We start from the raw sequence: 17,331 nt of genomic DNA, 5'->3' as shown, positions 1-17,331 counted from the left end.
AATACACACGATTCGTACGATTTACCAATTAAACGATATTTCGTCGTAGTGTAGATAAAGTTTAAGTGTTATAGATTTGAACAACATTTACAATTCAATTCGTAGGTAGGTAGGTTAGGGCTTTGGACAAATAACACCTAGGGACGACGTATCGAATGCGTGTCGGACGGTTAATAATAATTATAAATAAAATATAATAAACGTTACACGCAATGCTACAGTATGGCCATTATTAATTGATACGGGTTTGTCGGTCGAGTGGTGGCGTGCGGGGGACAACTTTAGCGACGCGCAACGCGCCCGTGTTATCTAACGTCATCTTGTGACGAACGCCCATGCAACACACAACCCAAGCGCACAGAAAAACATATTTTTTTTTTATAATATAATATTATAATATTAGGCTTTTAGCTTTCTTAGCTTTCATTAGCGTATTGTGTTCTGCGTTGGGCGCTTTTCAAAACCGGTGAGTACAATTTTGAAATACATAATAATAATAATTAATAGTAGAACGTTTGTATAGCCCGCGTACCTACTGGTTTATTCATGACATTGTACGTACGCGAGGTGGATTCATCTTCTTTCATCCGTGTACGATGCGTTTCCGTATTCACGATATTGTGTATTACTATATACACGCTATTTCCACCTTTTCGCGTTTCATATTCAATGTTAATACGACATTTGTACTTCCGTGTTCATATCCGGACATAGACTTAAACGCCTACGTGCACAAAAATTTTTAAACGACGCTTTTTGCAGTTACGATTTCCAAGACCATATTGTGTGTGCGGACGTCACCCTACAATAGTATGTCACTTTTTTTAGTTCATACTCAATACTCTATGTACACGTAATAATATTTTATACCTACCGTGAACAAATAATATTTACTGCATTTCTAAAAATAAACACACAACACCGGATTATTAACTGATAACATAGGTACTGATAAGATAATTCCATTATACGAACACGGAGTTTTGCTTATATTACATTATTATTAAAATATAATATATAATATAATAATAATAATAATAATAATAAATATACTAAATGTTTGGCCATTACCTTTTAAAAATGTTATTATATATCTTTTCAGACAAATATAACAATGGTCAAACATTGTATGATTTGTGGCAACGTCGAAGGCGTGGATGGCGTTTCAGTGCATGGGTATTTATATAATGTATACGTACTTATTACGATTACTTTTGACATATTATAACACAACTATTCATGATACGATGATTGTATTAGTTTTCCAGCAAATGTCGATCGGAAGCGTCAATGGGTGATGTTCGCCGAGGACAATGGTGTCAATGCTCGACAGATATTGGCTCACTCCAAGCTCTGTTCAAGGCATTTTGTTGCCGGTCGTGATTACTACGGAGGAGCCGTACATCGCCGTCGACTAACTGTTGGAGCAGTGCCGTCAGTAGTGAGTGACAACCATCATACAACCTTTGATCACTGTATTAAACAAATAGTGTCGGGCTGCACGTACCGTATAAGATTCACTCGCTTGATCATTACATTACTATACTCACTAATACAGTGTGCATTAAAATATCACATATGGGTTTATTATTTCAATATACCCATTTTGATACTATTCTATAGGTACTTGCATTAAGTTATTGTTGTTGGTTAACATTCTGTATTAAATTATACTCTTTTTTATTGCTTTTATAGCTTATTGTGACATTTATTATGGGTATTTACAACCATTAAACAAAATACTCAAACGTTTTCTTACAGTTCTTAATATTAGGTACTACTACTACAACTACTACTTACTACAGACCTAGGTCTACTCTTCTTTATTTGTAAGTTGTGTACTAGATAAGTATTTTATCATTTCACATGTGGTACTCTTAGAAATGTTTATACTATTTCAATACTTAATACAAACAATAGATTGTTAGATAGAGCTTACTTACTTACTTACTTATTTTGTACAGCTCTGAAAAATTAACTATAACATGTATACTTTTATTGTTGGTATATCATAAATCTTAAATTATTATCATATGATTTTACTATAACACTTACTGTTATACAGTGCAATACAGTTTTACAATGCTTCAAAGTTATTAATATGTATGAAACCACTTAAACATTCTTCTGTGGATTTCTTTGTTCTATGATTGGTACTTGTTAATTTTTAATACAACATTTATCTTAACCAATAGCATTGTACTGATGTTATTTAGGTAGATTTTTTTCAGTGCTCACACACCTTCAATGGCATTTAGTAGTATTATACATGTTCTACGGTTACAGTTAGTTATTATATTATTATAGGCATTTGGAATGTTTTCTTACACAGCTAAAAAAAAAAAACATTTATATTAACATACGTGTGTGCTTATTTACTTTGCTACATTATCCACAAACTATATATTGTATTGTATACATTCATAACAATGATTACAGTAACCATGCAATACATGTTTACATATCTGATATTGTATACTTAATATTGTGTTTATACAGTTGAGTGAAAGTAATAATATACATTCTACTACCAATAAACAAAATACTTTTCTCACACACTTCTTAATATTACCCCCACCACTACTACTACTACTATTCACTATTTACTACTGACCTAGGTTTACCCTCATTTGTAAGTTGGGTACTAGATAGGTATTTTATCATTTCACATGTGATACTCTTAGACTTAGACTTACTCTAACTACAACATGTATACTTTTATAAACCTTAAATTATCATGTAATTTCACCATAACACATACAAAACATTTGACGTTTTCTTACATGAATTTACATTTTCTTAATATTACTACTACACAAAATAGACTCTTTACTGGATAAGTATTTTATCATTTAACAACATTTGTCACATATGTTAGCAATGTTAAGATTATTTCAATACTTTCTTCACTTTATTTATACAACTAATAACTTTGATTAAAATAAAATATGTACACTGTTTACCCTATACACTACAGTGTAATATTACTACTAATGTGTGGTAAAAGGTCATGTAAAACTGCCATCTGTCCACTCATACACGATTGTAGGTAGTGTGAGTTACAATTATCTCACTTTGTTTCAAACGTTATTAAAATATCACATGTGTTTATTATTTCAATAAACCCATGTGCCAGGTATTTCATAGCGGCTAGGTACTGTTTAATGCTTTACCAGACTGCAAACCATTTACAATAGGTACTTGCATTAAGTTATTGTTGTTGGTTAACATTCTGTGTTAAATTATACTCTTATTTTGTTATTGCTTTTATTCTTTAAACAACATTGCTGTTTCATTGCATATTAAACACTGGGTCAAGCTTATTGTGATTCATTAACTAAAACAAATAATTGTTTTGTTAATGTTGTTCAGTTGGACTTTTTTCACTTCAAAATGTCATGTTAAACTGTATATTATCTACTCATACGCAATGGGTAGTGTAATTTCCAGTTAACTCACTGTATTTTCACTTTTATTATGGGTGTTTACAACCAATAAACAAAATACTTAAACGTTTCCTCACACTGTTCTTAATATTATTACTACTACTACTCACTACTTATTACTGACCTAGGTTTAATCTCCTGTAGTTTGAGTTACAATTATCTCACTTTATTTTAAATGTTACCTACTACATCAACTTTTGTGCATTAAAATGTGTTTATTATTTCAATTTACCCATGTGGGCGGTATTTCACAGTGGCTACAGTTTGATACTTCACTAGACTGCAAACCAAATCCAATAGCCTACTTGCTGTGCTGATGGTTTATAATTATCACATGATTTTATAACTAATTTTATTTCAAATAAAGTGTGTAGGTACACTGTACTACCAGTACGAAATGACAACAGCAAAAACATTCTACAAACCTTATTGCCAATATTTGATATAGTTATGGCGTTCAATATACAGCTCACTTTTTAAACTTCATTCAACCAAAGTTTTAATTTAAAGTTAAAATTTATTTATTTCACTGTAACAAAATTCAGTGCATCTTTTATTATCTCAGTATACCTACTGCAATGTTATCATAAAAGATTGTATTAAGGTTAGGTTAGGCAGGGCTTGTATATAGGTGTGACTTGATCACATTCAGCTAAACATTATTTTGTAACTATTTAAAAAAAAATTTGAACCATAACATGTATGCTTTTATTTGTGTGACATAAACCTTATTTCATATAAATTCACTTATTGCATATTATAGGTACCTACGCTTACTGTCAATTATTGTTGTTATTATTATAATTATATAGAATTATCAATACAATTGTACCTACTCTAAACTCAACCTAACTTTTAGGTGCTTGGGGACGTCGAGATGGAAGAGAGAGAGGACGTGGAGATCGTCGGCGTCCCAGTGGAGGGTGTGGAGTACGTGGAAGTCGTTGGTGTCCCAGTGGATGTAGGGGATGATGTGGAAGGAGTGGAGGTGGTGGAGGACATGGAATTTGTCGAGGTCCTGATGGAAGGTGTGGAGGAAGTGGAGGACGAGGTAGTCCAGATGGAAGTGGTGGAGGACGAGGTGGTCCAGATGGAAGTGGTGGAGGACGTGGAATTTGTTGAGGTTCAGATGGACGGAGGGGATGACGTGGAAGTGGTAGAAGTCCAGATGGACGGAGGGGAGGACGTGGAAGTGGTAGAAGTGCAGATGGACGAAGTGCAAGCGGAACTGGAGTTTGTGGACATGCTCGACGAGTTGCAGCCAGACGTCGACGAAGAGGTCAGTAAATATGTCTTACTTATAAAAAAAACCATAGATAAAACTTATCATTTAAATTGCAGTTCCGACCACTTGCCGTGGGTGAACAACCCCGAGGGCGTGCGCCAATAATTGACAGGCCGGCAGGCGTGACACACCCGCTTCCAGAGCAGCACAACGCGGGCGCGTTAAACAGAATCTGCACACAGTGTAACGCCCGCCACTTCGAAGGCGAGGTTGTGGGCCAGGGTGCCAATATGCACTTCTCCACTTGCTGTAACAACGGTCAAGTGACCGCTGCAGGTCAACACGCGTTGTTGCCCGCCCCTTTTTTACTAATGAGTTTGTTGATTGGAGATTCACAGGATGGTCGTAGATTCCGAGACGACATTCGCCGGTACAACAACGCCCTGGCATTCGCTGCGTTTAGCTGTGGCACAGACGACAGGCGATTGCGAGGGCGTGGACCGCGAACGATGTGTATCCAAGGCCAAACTTATCAGAGGATAAATAATGACGTGGCCGTTGACCGAGTAGATGCCAACTACTGTCAGTTGTATTTCCTCGAGTCCGCAGAGGCCAACGCCCGCCGCGTTGGGATGGCTCTGCAGAGAAATCATCGTGAACTGTCCGTAGTTGTGATGGGACTATTGGACGGTTTTCTGCGAGACGTAAATCCGTACGCAATGGCTTTTAAGTAAGATATAAATTTATTGTATTTATTAACAATAGGAATATAAATTGCCCCTTAGAGTAAATTTCTTTTACAGATACCTTTCTCAAAGTAGACAGAAAAAACAAAAAAAATTACACACTGTAACCAATAAACTAACTATGTTAACTGTTGAACTAGATATTACGTTGATATTAGACACTCACAGCTACCAATATACTGCAGTTATTACTTAATGTTGATTCAAAATAGTATACAAAGCAAAAAATTTTACTTTATTACTTAAATTATATTAAATATTATATGTATTTTATGTGTTTATTATAATTTTACTCTGCTACCAACAGAGTTATATGTACTTATGAATGATATAGGTAACATTAAATATAACTTAGGGCTGGGACGTTTTTATTATTATATCATAATTATACCAAAATATATTACTAATTTAATGCTTGGATTTATATGAAGTATAGGTTTTATTGTTATTACCCAACCTATGTGGTCTCCTAAGCTTACTACACTTCACACACATTTATAATATATATATTTATTATTATGTATTATGTTAATTATACAATTATAGAGTTAAATGCAGTTAAATGGAGTCTGTCTAAGTATAAAAATATACATGTCTATATTTGTTCCAGGAACATGCGTGAGGTGTGGCTGGCAGAAAGAGACCTAGCCGACGCCGATCCCGCAGGTGTACGACCTAGGCCAGTGACGATGCATTTTGTCCGAGATGCGGCCCGGGACGACGGGCGAAACAACCTGCCTACCGCAAACGAAGTTGCGGCCGTGTTCATAGGTGAAGGGGGTCGTCCGCCAAGAGACATTAATCTGGTCATCTACGATACGAATCCAATCAACCCGCAACACAGGATGCAAACCATACCAGCGGGTTAGTTAATAATTATTTACTAAAAACACAATTTTTTACACAGCTGTCTCAAATTGTTCACTTATATTCACTATATTTATTGCACATTAATATCAACACCATCAAATAGAATCATAGTTTTTGTTGTACAGTAAAGCCCTGATTTTAAATTTACATTAAGTATACACTACATTTTGGACATTATTTTGAAATATAATTACTTAATAACTAATTCGTTAGGTCAAAACCGACCTTAACCCGTTCACTTGTGCAGTAATACTTTACTAAATTACATCATTATACATTAAATACAGCGGGGATCAACATATAGTACTCATCACGTGTATCATCAATAAAATAATATAAGGATACTGAACAAGCTATTTAGCTAGAGAGATTACACAGCATATACAATTTACAATTTATTTATTTATTCAAACAGTTTTAAATCAAACATTATAACAATTTTTAACAAATGGACAGAAAAGTGCACAGATTATATTAAATATATAAAAATAGCGAATAATTAATTAAGATTAATAATAACAGTAATTAACATAAATAAGGTTTTTGATATTGATAAATAATTCGCATGTGATAATTATTAATATAATTATAAAAAGACTCGATACAATTATAACAAAAATGAGAAACTTATAAACTATGTAATTGAAATAACAAATTAGTTACCTTAGATACCTCTTAAAATTAATTTCTAGATTATTGAAATAAGTTGGTCCTAAATAGTATAGAAATATCTGACCAATACTGTTTTTTGAATAATTGATATTTAGGTTGTATCTTATAGATTCACGTTTATTTATGTATATTAAATTATATTGGTGGTTTTAGTGTGTTTTCAGAGGTACCACCCCATATAGTTATCCCATATTGTAAAATAGATTGATATAGTGTCAAGTAATAATAGTTTGTAAGCGCATATTAATATGTTCCATCTCAAATTGCAGTCTTAATATTAAACCTAATTATCTGACTTTTATCTTTTAACTTTAAAATAATATGCACTGTCAGTTTTATGACTATCATTTTATATTATTAGTTTGTGCTTAAAAAACTGAGTACAATTATAAATAGAAAACGCAACAAAAACAGTTTTTTTCAGAATTAATAGTACATTTTACTTAGTTTTTACTTTTTTAAATTAAAGTTCTGAATGAATCTATTAAATTCTATTAGGTACTTTTTAAATTATTTTAATAAGCTTTATTTATATTTTGACAAATCCTGCAGCGTTCTCCTATTTTTTTTTTGAAAGACTGAAGGATAATTATATTATTGTTCGCATCTCCGATAATAAGTGTCGTTCAAAGATTTATCAGTGATTAGAATGTTAAATAGACAGGCCAGGAATTCTATTCAGGACATAATTTAATCATAATAGATCAGGTATTGCTATTCGAGCTAGGGGACCTATGTATACATAAAATATTAGATAAAGTTAAATTAACAATATTAAATTCAAACCATATTCATTATAAATTATATTCATCTTGTAGTGATAGTATGACAATAAGTCGTGTTATGATTTGTATGTAGTGTACTATATAATTTATCAATAATCAAACATAATATAGTCACATTAATTCGGTGCTTAATTTCATGATTTGTTTGGACTTCATAACAGACATCACTTACAAATATACACTATAAATCCTTGGAATCAGGGCTTGAAATCGATTTCAAAATCGATTTTAAATATCGATAAAAATCGTTAAAAATTTTTTAAAAAATCAAAAGTAATATCGAAATCATTAATGCTGGTTAATGATTTCCAAAATTTATATTAAAATTGAAAAAAGTTGAAATCGATAATTTATATCAATATCGAAATCATATCATAATAATATCGATTTTAAAGAAATTACAAAAAACATTTAATTTAAAATTAAAAAGTATACAGGCATACAGCCATCAGGTCTATTTATATTTTATATTGTTAATAGGCACACGCATTGATATATTGGGTTATAAGTTATAGCATTGACTATTATATACTTACATAATGACCATATTGCGTATTATGCACAATAGTAATAACTAATTACTAGTAATAATTAATAACTTGTGTCTAATATTTTGTTTTCTTGAAAGTTAAAATAGAATCTTTACAATATAGTGTACCTACATAATATTATAGGATAAAAGGAATCAGCGTTCGACAGGCGATAGTTGTTGTTATTGCAAGTTTTATTTCCATACACACATTTAACTTATTATTAAGTAAAATGCTTGGAAAAATAATTTTTCCATTATCGTACATTATTTATTCCGTATATAGATATTTTGTATTATGGAGGTAAGATAATAATATCTTAGTGCGTGGCGCGTATGTTGTTAAGTTTAAACCAATAACCTAAAATACTAAAATAGTTTTAATAATTTAATTTGCTACGCGTCGTCAATCTCAATCATTACATTTTGTCGATTTGACTGTTCAGTTTGCTGAAGCTTGCCGTGTATGCCGCTCATGCCCGGTTATTAGTTATCACGTTGTAAAATTGTCATATTATATAATTTTAAATGGGTAGACCTCAAACTAATCCCGTGAAAAAATTATTTTTTTCTTACAATATTGACAAAAATGAGTCCGTATGTAAGATTGAAGGTAAAATTGAAAAAGCATAACAATCTATTGGGTAATATCTTTAATTTTGGTGGCTCTTAAGTGTTTTGTTATTAAAAAAGTCTAAACACTAGGTAAACGTTAGATCTTGGGCATTATTATTTAAATTTTAAATGGTTGCGACCAGGCCCGTATTAACAAATATTGCCGCCAGGGGCTAACCTTCATTTTACATTTTTGACCATTTCAATATTTTGCCGCCCCATAACCTAATTTTTATACTGCCGCCAGGGGCAATTGCTCCTCCGAGCCCTCCCTTAAATACGGGCCTGGTTGCGACACAAATTTAATTGATAAAGTTAATCAATATCAGAATCTAAAATCTAATCTAAATTTCACATTGATTGAAATGTAAAAGTAATAAAGAATAATCAAAAATGTATAGTTAAAGTTCATAAATTGAAAATATTTCAGTGACATTGAAATAATAATAGTATAAATTTGATATTTAAATTTTAAAATGTAATCTAAAATTGAAAAAAAGAAAATTATATTTAAAATCAAAATCATAATATAATGAAATCGATATATTATTTTTAAATCAAAATCAAAAAATACTAAAATTGATATATTATTTTTAAATTGAAATCGAAAAAAACTAAAATCGATAAATTATTTTTAAATTTAAATCAAAAAGAACTAAAATCGATAAGCAAAATTGAAATTAAAATCGAAAAATTTTATTTCGATTTCAAGCCCTGCTTGGAATACAAAGAGATCAGAGTTAATATTTTAATAACCTTTCTTTTGCGGTTATGTACTTGCTATACTCCATCCTCTAACCCCCAGCTACTACAAATCGTTGATTTAGCAATTCACTTTAAATAATATATACCATTCGTTACATTTCACAAGGGTCGTGTCACTCGGATCCGATGTTGTATCCGCTGTTTTTCCCTTACGGCGAGGCCGGTTGGCATAACGGGATGTTGCAAGCGGGCAACCGACGAAACAATGTCCGCAATCGCAACAGTATCAGAGAGTTTGCGTGCTACCGTTTGGCTGTTAGATATCAGGGAAATAACGACCAAAGGCATGAACTGTTTAGTTTATTACATCAAGGTCGGTTCTTGTTGCAGATGTATGTGTGCGACCAGTATGTTCGAATGGAGTCGAACAATCTGAACTACATACGTTTGCACCAGAGGGATCTCCTCGCCGAAGCGTATCAAGGGCTCATGGACCATGTGAACCAACAGCTCCACGTCGATCCCATGGCGGTCGGGCGTAGGGTCATATTGCCGTCGACGTTCACGGGTAGCGACCGATTCAACAAGATGAATTATCAAGACGCCATCACCATAGTGCGTACCAAAGGGAAACCCGACCTGTTCATAACGTTTACGTGCAATCCCAGGTGGCCAGAGATCACTGAAAACCTGGCTGCCCACAGCACGGCAAGCGACAGGCCGGACCTGGTGGCCAGAGTGTTCAACAGTAAGCTACAGGAGCTAATAGGTGACATAACTGTACATCGTGTGTTTGGTAATGTCAGCGCTTACGTGTACACTATCGAGTTTCAGAAACGTGGTCTGCCCCATGCGCATATACTGATAATCCTGGCGGAGGACTGTAAGTTCCGCACGGCCGAGGACGTGGACGACGTGGTTTGCGCCTTCTTGCCGGACCCCGCAATCGACAGGCGCTTACACGACTGCGTCAAGTCTCACATGATCCACGGGCCGTGTGGAACAGTCAATCCACAGTGTCCGTGCATGGTGGACAACAAATGCTCCAAAGATTTCCCGAAAGCGTACGCAGAGGAGACTGTGTACGTTGCGGACGGCGGATATCCAAAGTACCGCCGACCGGATGACGGCCGGGTGGTACTTGTGAGAGGTCGTGAGGTTGGTAACGAGTGTGTAGTGCCGTACAACCCTTACCTTCTGGCCAAGTATGACGCGCACATCAACGTCGAGATATGCACGTCCATAAAGATTGTCATGTATATCTACAAGTATATATACAAGGGACACGACCGTGTGACGTTGGAAGTTCAGGACCAGGATGAGATTGCCAAGTGAGTCTTAACTTAATTTTATAATTTACATATTTCTAAATTTAGGTATAATCATTATAATAGTATATTGTATGTTTATTTAGTGTGTTTACTACTTTATATGTTCAGGAATTTTAAATATTAAATTGGACAATTTTTAAAATTTACATAAAAATCTTAAATTTAGAAATTCTGTTACTTAATTACATTTGTTTTTATTCCATTGTATTACTCTTGTTTTGTTTTTAATTTTAAATATGTACACGTTTTAGTTTGAAATAATAAAATTACTTTGGTTTGACATTGGCTAAAAACTAAAATTTTAATGATTAAAGAACTTCACTTTTTTATGAAAACATTTCTACATTTTAATAAGAATATTCAGTTGAGCAAAACTTTAGGAACTTCTACATTTATAAACTATTATTATTATACAGTAATAAACATCAATTGAATAAATAGTTAACTAATAAATCATTTATTAATTTTTAATAATTCCCATCAATAGTGTAATTTTTATAATTTTAATCCTTTTTTTCATGTGTCTTCATTCAAGCTGTGTATAATAAACATTCTATTGCATACAGTATTAAACATAAATTAAATAAATAGTTAATTAATAAATGATTTAATAGTGTCTTAAGATTTTTATAATATTATATATTAATTAATATGTAGGTTGTACCTTATATTATGTACTTCTACAGAGAGTTCTATAGGTGGTCTACATTATTATTGATAGATTTTTATTATAGGTATTACATTGAAAATTATTACCATTCCATCATTATTAGCATATAACAATATTTTATGCATGTGTCATTTTTAGCAGTGTGTCCAGTGTGTATGAATTATTTTACTCACTATTTTTTAGGTTTTTAGGGTAGTTGTAATCGTTTACCGATAACTTTTAGTTTTTTTACTATTGTATACTAGCTATATTATATACTTAACATTTAATGTGTGTTCTTTAGGTATTATTATTATTACATTAAATTTGTTATTTTATGCTTTTTCATTCAAGTTGTTTATACACATTACATTGCATACAGAACTGAACATCAATGACATTAAGTACACCAATTAACTAACATACCTAATAGATATAAATTTTGGTTTATAACCTGATCTAAGTTTAACCGTGATCACATAATATACTGTCTCAAATTGTAAACTTCAACACCTCGGCAATGTGAAACATGCTTTTATGGATTGTTATTTTCGTTGGCATAAATTAACATTCCTACAGCTTTGCCATTCTTAAATAATATTATACAGTTATAATGTATTCCACCTGATACAAATTTTAAAATATAATAATAATAATTTAAATTTTGAATATTTTATGTGTACACTGTTATCACCTTGATCACCTAATATACTACTAATATACTAATACCAACTCTGTAAATTATAGAATAAATTGTTTACTTATATAAATTAATTCATAACATTCACTAGACGTCCACTATGATTATATTTAGCTACTCGAGTTGACATTAACAATTTGATTTCACGACATTTATTTATTAAAACATCATAATATATCGTTCAACGGTTGTAGGGATTCTTCGTCACATGCACATTGTAATGCAATGCTTTGTGTCTACAGAACAAAAAATAAATTACATTTACTTGAATTATATAATAATAATAATAATACCAATCACAACACCAGACGGTATCATCTATAGAGCCATTGTTAGTTATCTTTTCAATATTAATTTTCAGTTACGTAAACTCAAGATATGTCAGCCCACCAGAAGGCATCTGGCGGTTGTTTTCGTACAAATTGCACGGCAAAAGTCACACGGTCGTCAGACTTCCTGTCCACCTGGAGGGTCGTCAGAACGTGTACTTTGCGCCGGGCCAAGCAGAAGAACGGCTACAGAACCAAGCTGTGCGTAGTACGAAACTCACGCAGTTCTTCGCGCTCAACACAACAGACGTGAATGCTCGACAATACTTGTACCAAGAAATACCGACGCATTACACCTGGCAGATGCCACGTAATCAAGAAAACGTACTCGTAAGAAATGTCACCCAATGGTTGCCGCGGCGGATTCGGATGGCAAACGTTACGTTGGCTCGGATGTACATAGTAAACCCACTGGACCGGGACCGTTTCCACCTGAGATTGCTACTTCTGAACCGAAGAGGCCCGAAGTCCTTTCAAGACATAAGGACGGTGGACGGGGTCGTTCACGAAACATTCACGGCGGCTGCCGTTGCACTCGGATTATTGGAAGACGACCGAGCGTGGCGGGATTGCTTGACGGAATCGGCGACGTTGGACACACCGCGGCAGCTGCGGTATCTGTTCGTCACTATACTGGTGTTCTGCGAGCCCTCAAACCCGCTGGCGTTGTACGAGGCGAACGAAGCAAACATGATGGAGGACTTCAACCGCCGTCTCCAAGACGTCGACCGCGCGAGGGCCGCGTGTCTGGCGGCCATCGAGGATCTACTTCGTGTACACCGAAAATCGCCGGGCGACTACGGTCTGCCCCTCGCCGACCCCCGTCTACTGGAACCGCTGCAGGACGACGCGCTGTTCCGGGCAATAGACGCGGCGGCACGGTGGGCCCCACAAGTAGACGCCTTGAACGCCGAACAGCGAACGGTGTACGACCGCGTGATGGCGGCCGTCGACGACCAACGGGAGGTGGCGAAAACTTTCTTCGTCGACGGACCCGGGGGTACCGGAAAAAACGACGCTGTACGGATGCCTGATATGGGCGCTTCGGCACCGACCTCCGCAGCGGGAGGTGTTGTGCGTGGCGTTCACCGGTATCGCCGCGTCGCTCATGGACGGCGGCATGACCGTACACTCGACGTTCGGACTGCCTTTCGGCACGCTGACCGAAGACTCGACGTCCAGCGTCACCATGCAGTCCGAGCGAGCGCAAAAGATACGCAACGCGGCGCTCATCGTCTGGGACGAAGCCCCAATGTCGCCGGGACTGCAACTGACGGTGGTGGACCGCCTGCTCAGGGACGTCATGGCATCGGAATTACCGTTCGGCGGTAAAACCATGCTGTTCGCCGGCGACTTCAGGCAGATATTGCCCGTGGTCCGGAGAGGACGAGAGCCGAGATCGTCATGTCGTCGATCAAGGGAAAACGGTCTTTGGCGCGTCATGGAGCGCTTCAATCTGGTCCAGAACATGCGCGCGGACCACGACGCGGACTTTGCGACTTGGTTGCTTGAGCTCGGCAACGGCCGACTGCCCGCGGTCGACGGCGTTCCGAACACCGTGCAAATCCCGCGGCAAATGGTATGCGACGTTGATGATTTGATCGATTTCGTGTACCCGCAGCAAATGTCGTTGGCCAACGTCGACGAATTCGCTCGGAGAATCGTTGTGTGTCCCACCAACGAAGACTGTAGAGGTGTCAACAGGGACGTGCTGGAGCGCGTCGACGGTGCTCAGATGAGCTACACCGCCGTCGACACCATGATGGCGGACGATCCCGACGAAGTGGCCAATTTTCCCACGGAGTTCCTCAACAGCTTGGAACCGGACGGCCTGCCGCCGTACCGGCTGACGTTGAAGGTGGGGTGCATCGTGATGTTGCTCAGAAATCTCGATCCGAGGAGACGACTGTGCAACGGTACGAGGTTGGTGGTCACCGAACTGCGGCGTCACAATTTCAAGGCTAGGATTTTGGGCGGTGAAGCACAGGACGACGACATCGTCGTGCCCAAGATACCGCTCACGTCCAGCGGCGAGGACGACCTGCCCATCTTACTGCGGCGCCTTCAATTCCCGGTGAGATTGTCGTTCGCCATGACCATCAACAAGTCGCAGGGTCAGACGTTCGACTGTGTAGGTTTGTTACTGACGTCGCCTGTGTTCACGCACGGGCAACTGTACGTAGCGTTTTCGAGGGTGAGAAACGCACAGTCCGTGAGAGTCGGCATGTACGCCGATGACAGCGGCCGATTCGTCACCAAGAACATAGTGTACAGGGAAGTTCTGTAATGCAACGAGTGGTGACAATGGTAAGTATATTATAATTAGGTGACGCCTGCTGATAGTCTAGGTGACTTTAAACCTAACACGTGTAACATATTTTTCAAACATAATACGTTACACCGCTGTTCTACGTGGTATGTGTTCTACATGCGCCCGGTGGTCAAAGATGATGATGATAGTCTAGGTGACTTTAAACCTAACATGTGTGACATATTTTTCAAACATAATACGTTACACCGCTGTTCTACGTGGTCTGTGTTCTACATGCGCCCGATGTTCAAAGATGATGATGATAGTCTAGGTGACTTTAAACCTAACACGTGTGACATATTTTTCAAACATAATACGTTACACCGCTGTTCTACGTGGTCTGTGTGGAGGTACTTCGTGGACCTTGCCTTCGGGCTAAACGGAGAGAAAGTTTGACAACCTCCTCGTGGTTCTCTCTGGATGCGAATTCACTATAATGTGAATTCGTAACTAATGTCAAACAATGTATGTAATGTCTGTGTTATTTGTATTGTACCACATCCTATTGAATAGTATGATATAGTACAGATAGTACAGACAATTTAATTTAAATGTTGTATTTTATTTCACACATTAAGATTCTAATGTACCTATATTATATGATGTATAAATAACATTAATAAGTTAATTTCACTATGTTCCCAATATTTATTACACCATTTTATTGTTGTATTTCTTTCTTAAGTAGTATTAATTTATATTGTATTAATGGTTATCCTTTGTTTTTATGTAATCATATATATGCTATTGACATTAATCAGTCAATTTCACTGTACTCACAATATTTTTAATATTTTGTACACTGTATTTCGCTGAACTACTTGATTGATTTATATTGTATTAATGGTTGAGACATTACTTAATTGTATTAACGTATTGACATATTTTTATTAATTGTTTTACTCATGATTGAGATTTCATTACTATTAGATTCTATATAATTAGATTTTATTACTATTTACTTACTATATATAAATGTAATTATTTCAATATTTATATAATTGACATTGTATTAATTGTTTTGCTCAGTAAAAGAGTATTTGTTTTGTGTTAAACACCATTTGTTCAATAACAATTTTTTTAAAATACAGTAAATTAATAAGCACAACAGTTTTGTCCTATTTGGTACATGAGTAGAACCTAACCTAACTAATATAACTAAAATAACAATTTAAAAAACCATTGATACTATACACACAATTGGATATCTTAATAACAATATTTAATTTATAATTTATTATATAAGATAATGTGTAATGCAACATTTTGTACACGCTACAACACTGCAAATTGCTGTTGATTATTTTTTACATAATTTGTTTTACATAATAAAACACCATTGATGATACTATTTTATTCACTAAAAACTTTAATATTATGTAGTGTGCTACTACATACTAGGTCACCGTGAATTGATATAATTTATTTTGCCACTGGATCAATTGCTATGAAAAGTAACTCTCGGATGAGATGGAAACACATATTATATTATTTACTTTTTTATTAGTTTTTATTAGTTTTATATTATTATTACACATGAAATTAAATTACTTTAACAATGGAAATATTTATACAATTTAGGTTGTATTTGTTTTACTCATTGTAGTATATTGATTCTAAAATCTTTAATTTTGTTACATGCAAATCTTTAGACATCCCATGCAATACCTACCTAATGTCATTAACTTCACTGACATCCTGACAACCATTATAACTATTTATAACTCTTATTTGATCCACACACCACACATAATTGTAATAGTATGAACTATATTATGTTTTTGGTAACTAATAGAAATTTAAAAAAATCCTTCATACTGTACCCAAAGTACACACATAGTAATTTAAAAATATCCAGTAGGAGAGGAAAAGGAAAATAAAATATAATTTTAAATGATATAGTCATGTTTTTGTCATAAATGTCATTATTTTATTGATCATCTGAAAAAAACATAACAAATAAACATAGAAAAATTTTTGTTGAGACTAAATGTTCCTGTTAAAAACTCACTTATTGGGTGTCTGCTATCGGTACCTGAAAATGATATGTTTGATTAGAATTATTAATTTCAAAAACTAAAGTATTTATATTATATCCTTACGACGTTTGGCGGTGGGCTCGGTGGCGTCTCCCTTGCTGTGACGTAGAGCTCCTGAAAATAATGTGTTTGATTAGACAAAACTTGAAGTTTTCTTAAATATATTATATACTAATATATCCTTACGTTTGGCGGCTGCGCAGTTTCAGCGGTCTGATTGAGGTCCTGAAAAATTTGTTTAATTAGATTTATAAATTTCAAAAACTCAATAGCTTTTTTTTAATATACTAATATATTCTTACGTCTGCTGGTCGACTACTGCTGGCCTCCTGAAAATAATTTGTTTAATTAGATTTATAAATTTCAAAAACTCAATAGC

General features: G+C 35.1%; 3 protein-coding genes across 3 annotated transcripts; all 3 read left to right on the top strand.

The window, feature by feature from the left end:
- The first annotated feature begins 1,114 nt into the window (after nucleotides 1–1,114).
- Nucleotides 1,115–6,286, top strand: LOC132953170 (uncharacterized). Its single transcript, XM_061025699.1, has 5 exons — nucleotides 1,115–1,176; nucleotides 1,261–1,441; nucleotides 4,306–4,737; nucleotides 4,788–5,401; nucleotides 6,028–6,286. The coding sequence occupies exons 1-5, from the start codon at nucleotides 1,115–1,117 to the stop codon at nucleotides 6,284–6,286; spliced, it is 1,548 nt and encodes a 515-aa protein (XP_060881682.1).
- Nucleotides 6,287–9,779: 3,493 nt separating this feature from the next.
- On the top strand, nucleotides 9,780–13,934 carry LOC132953169 (uncharacterized). Its single transcript, XM_061025698.1, has 2 exons — nucleotides 9,780–10,924; nucleotides 12,635–13,934. Exons 1-2 carry the CDS (start codon nucleotides 9,780–9,782, stop codon nucleotides 13,932–13,934), a joined length of 2,445 nt encoding a protein of 814 aa, XP_060881681.1.
- A 136-nt stretch (nucleotides 13,935–14,070) lies between these two features.
- On the top strand, nucleotides 14,071–14,889 carry LOC132953168 (ATP-dependent DNA helicase PIF1-like). The gene has a single exon (XM_061025697.1). The coding sequence runs from the start codon at nucleotides 14,071–14,073 to the stop codon at nucleotides 14,887–14,889; it is 819 nt and encodes a 272-aa protein (XP_060881680.1).
- The last annotated feature ends 2,442 nt before the right edge of the window (nucleotides 14,890–17,331 follow it).

This window comes from Metopolophium dirhodum, unplaced genomic scaffold, assembly GCF_019925205.1.
Source record: "Metopolophium dirhodum isolate CAU unplaced genomic scaffold, ASM1992520v1 scaffold1, whole genome shotgun sequence".
Lineage (NCBI taxonomy): Eukaryota > Metazoa > Arthropoda > Insecta > Hemiptera > Aphididae > Metopolophium > Metopolophium dirhodum.
This window is presented reverse-complemented; position numbering and strand designations above follow the sequence as displayed.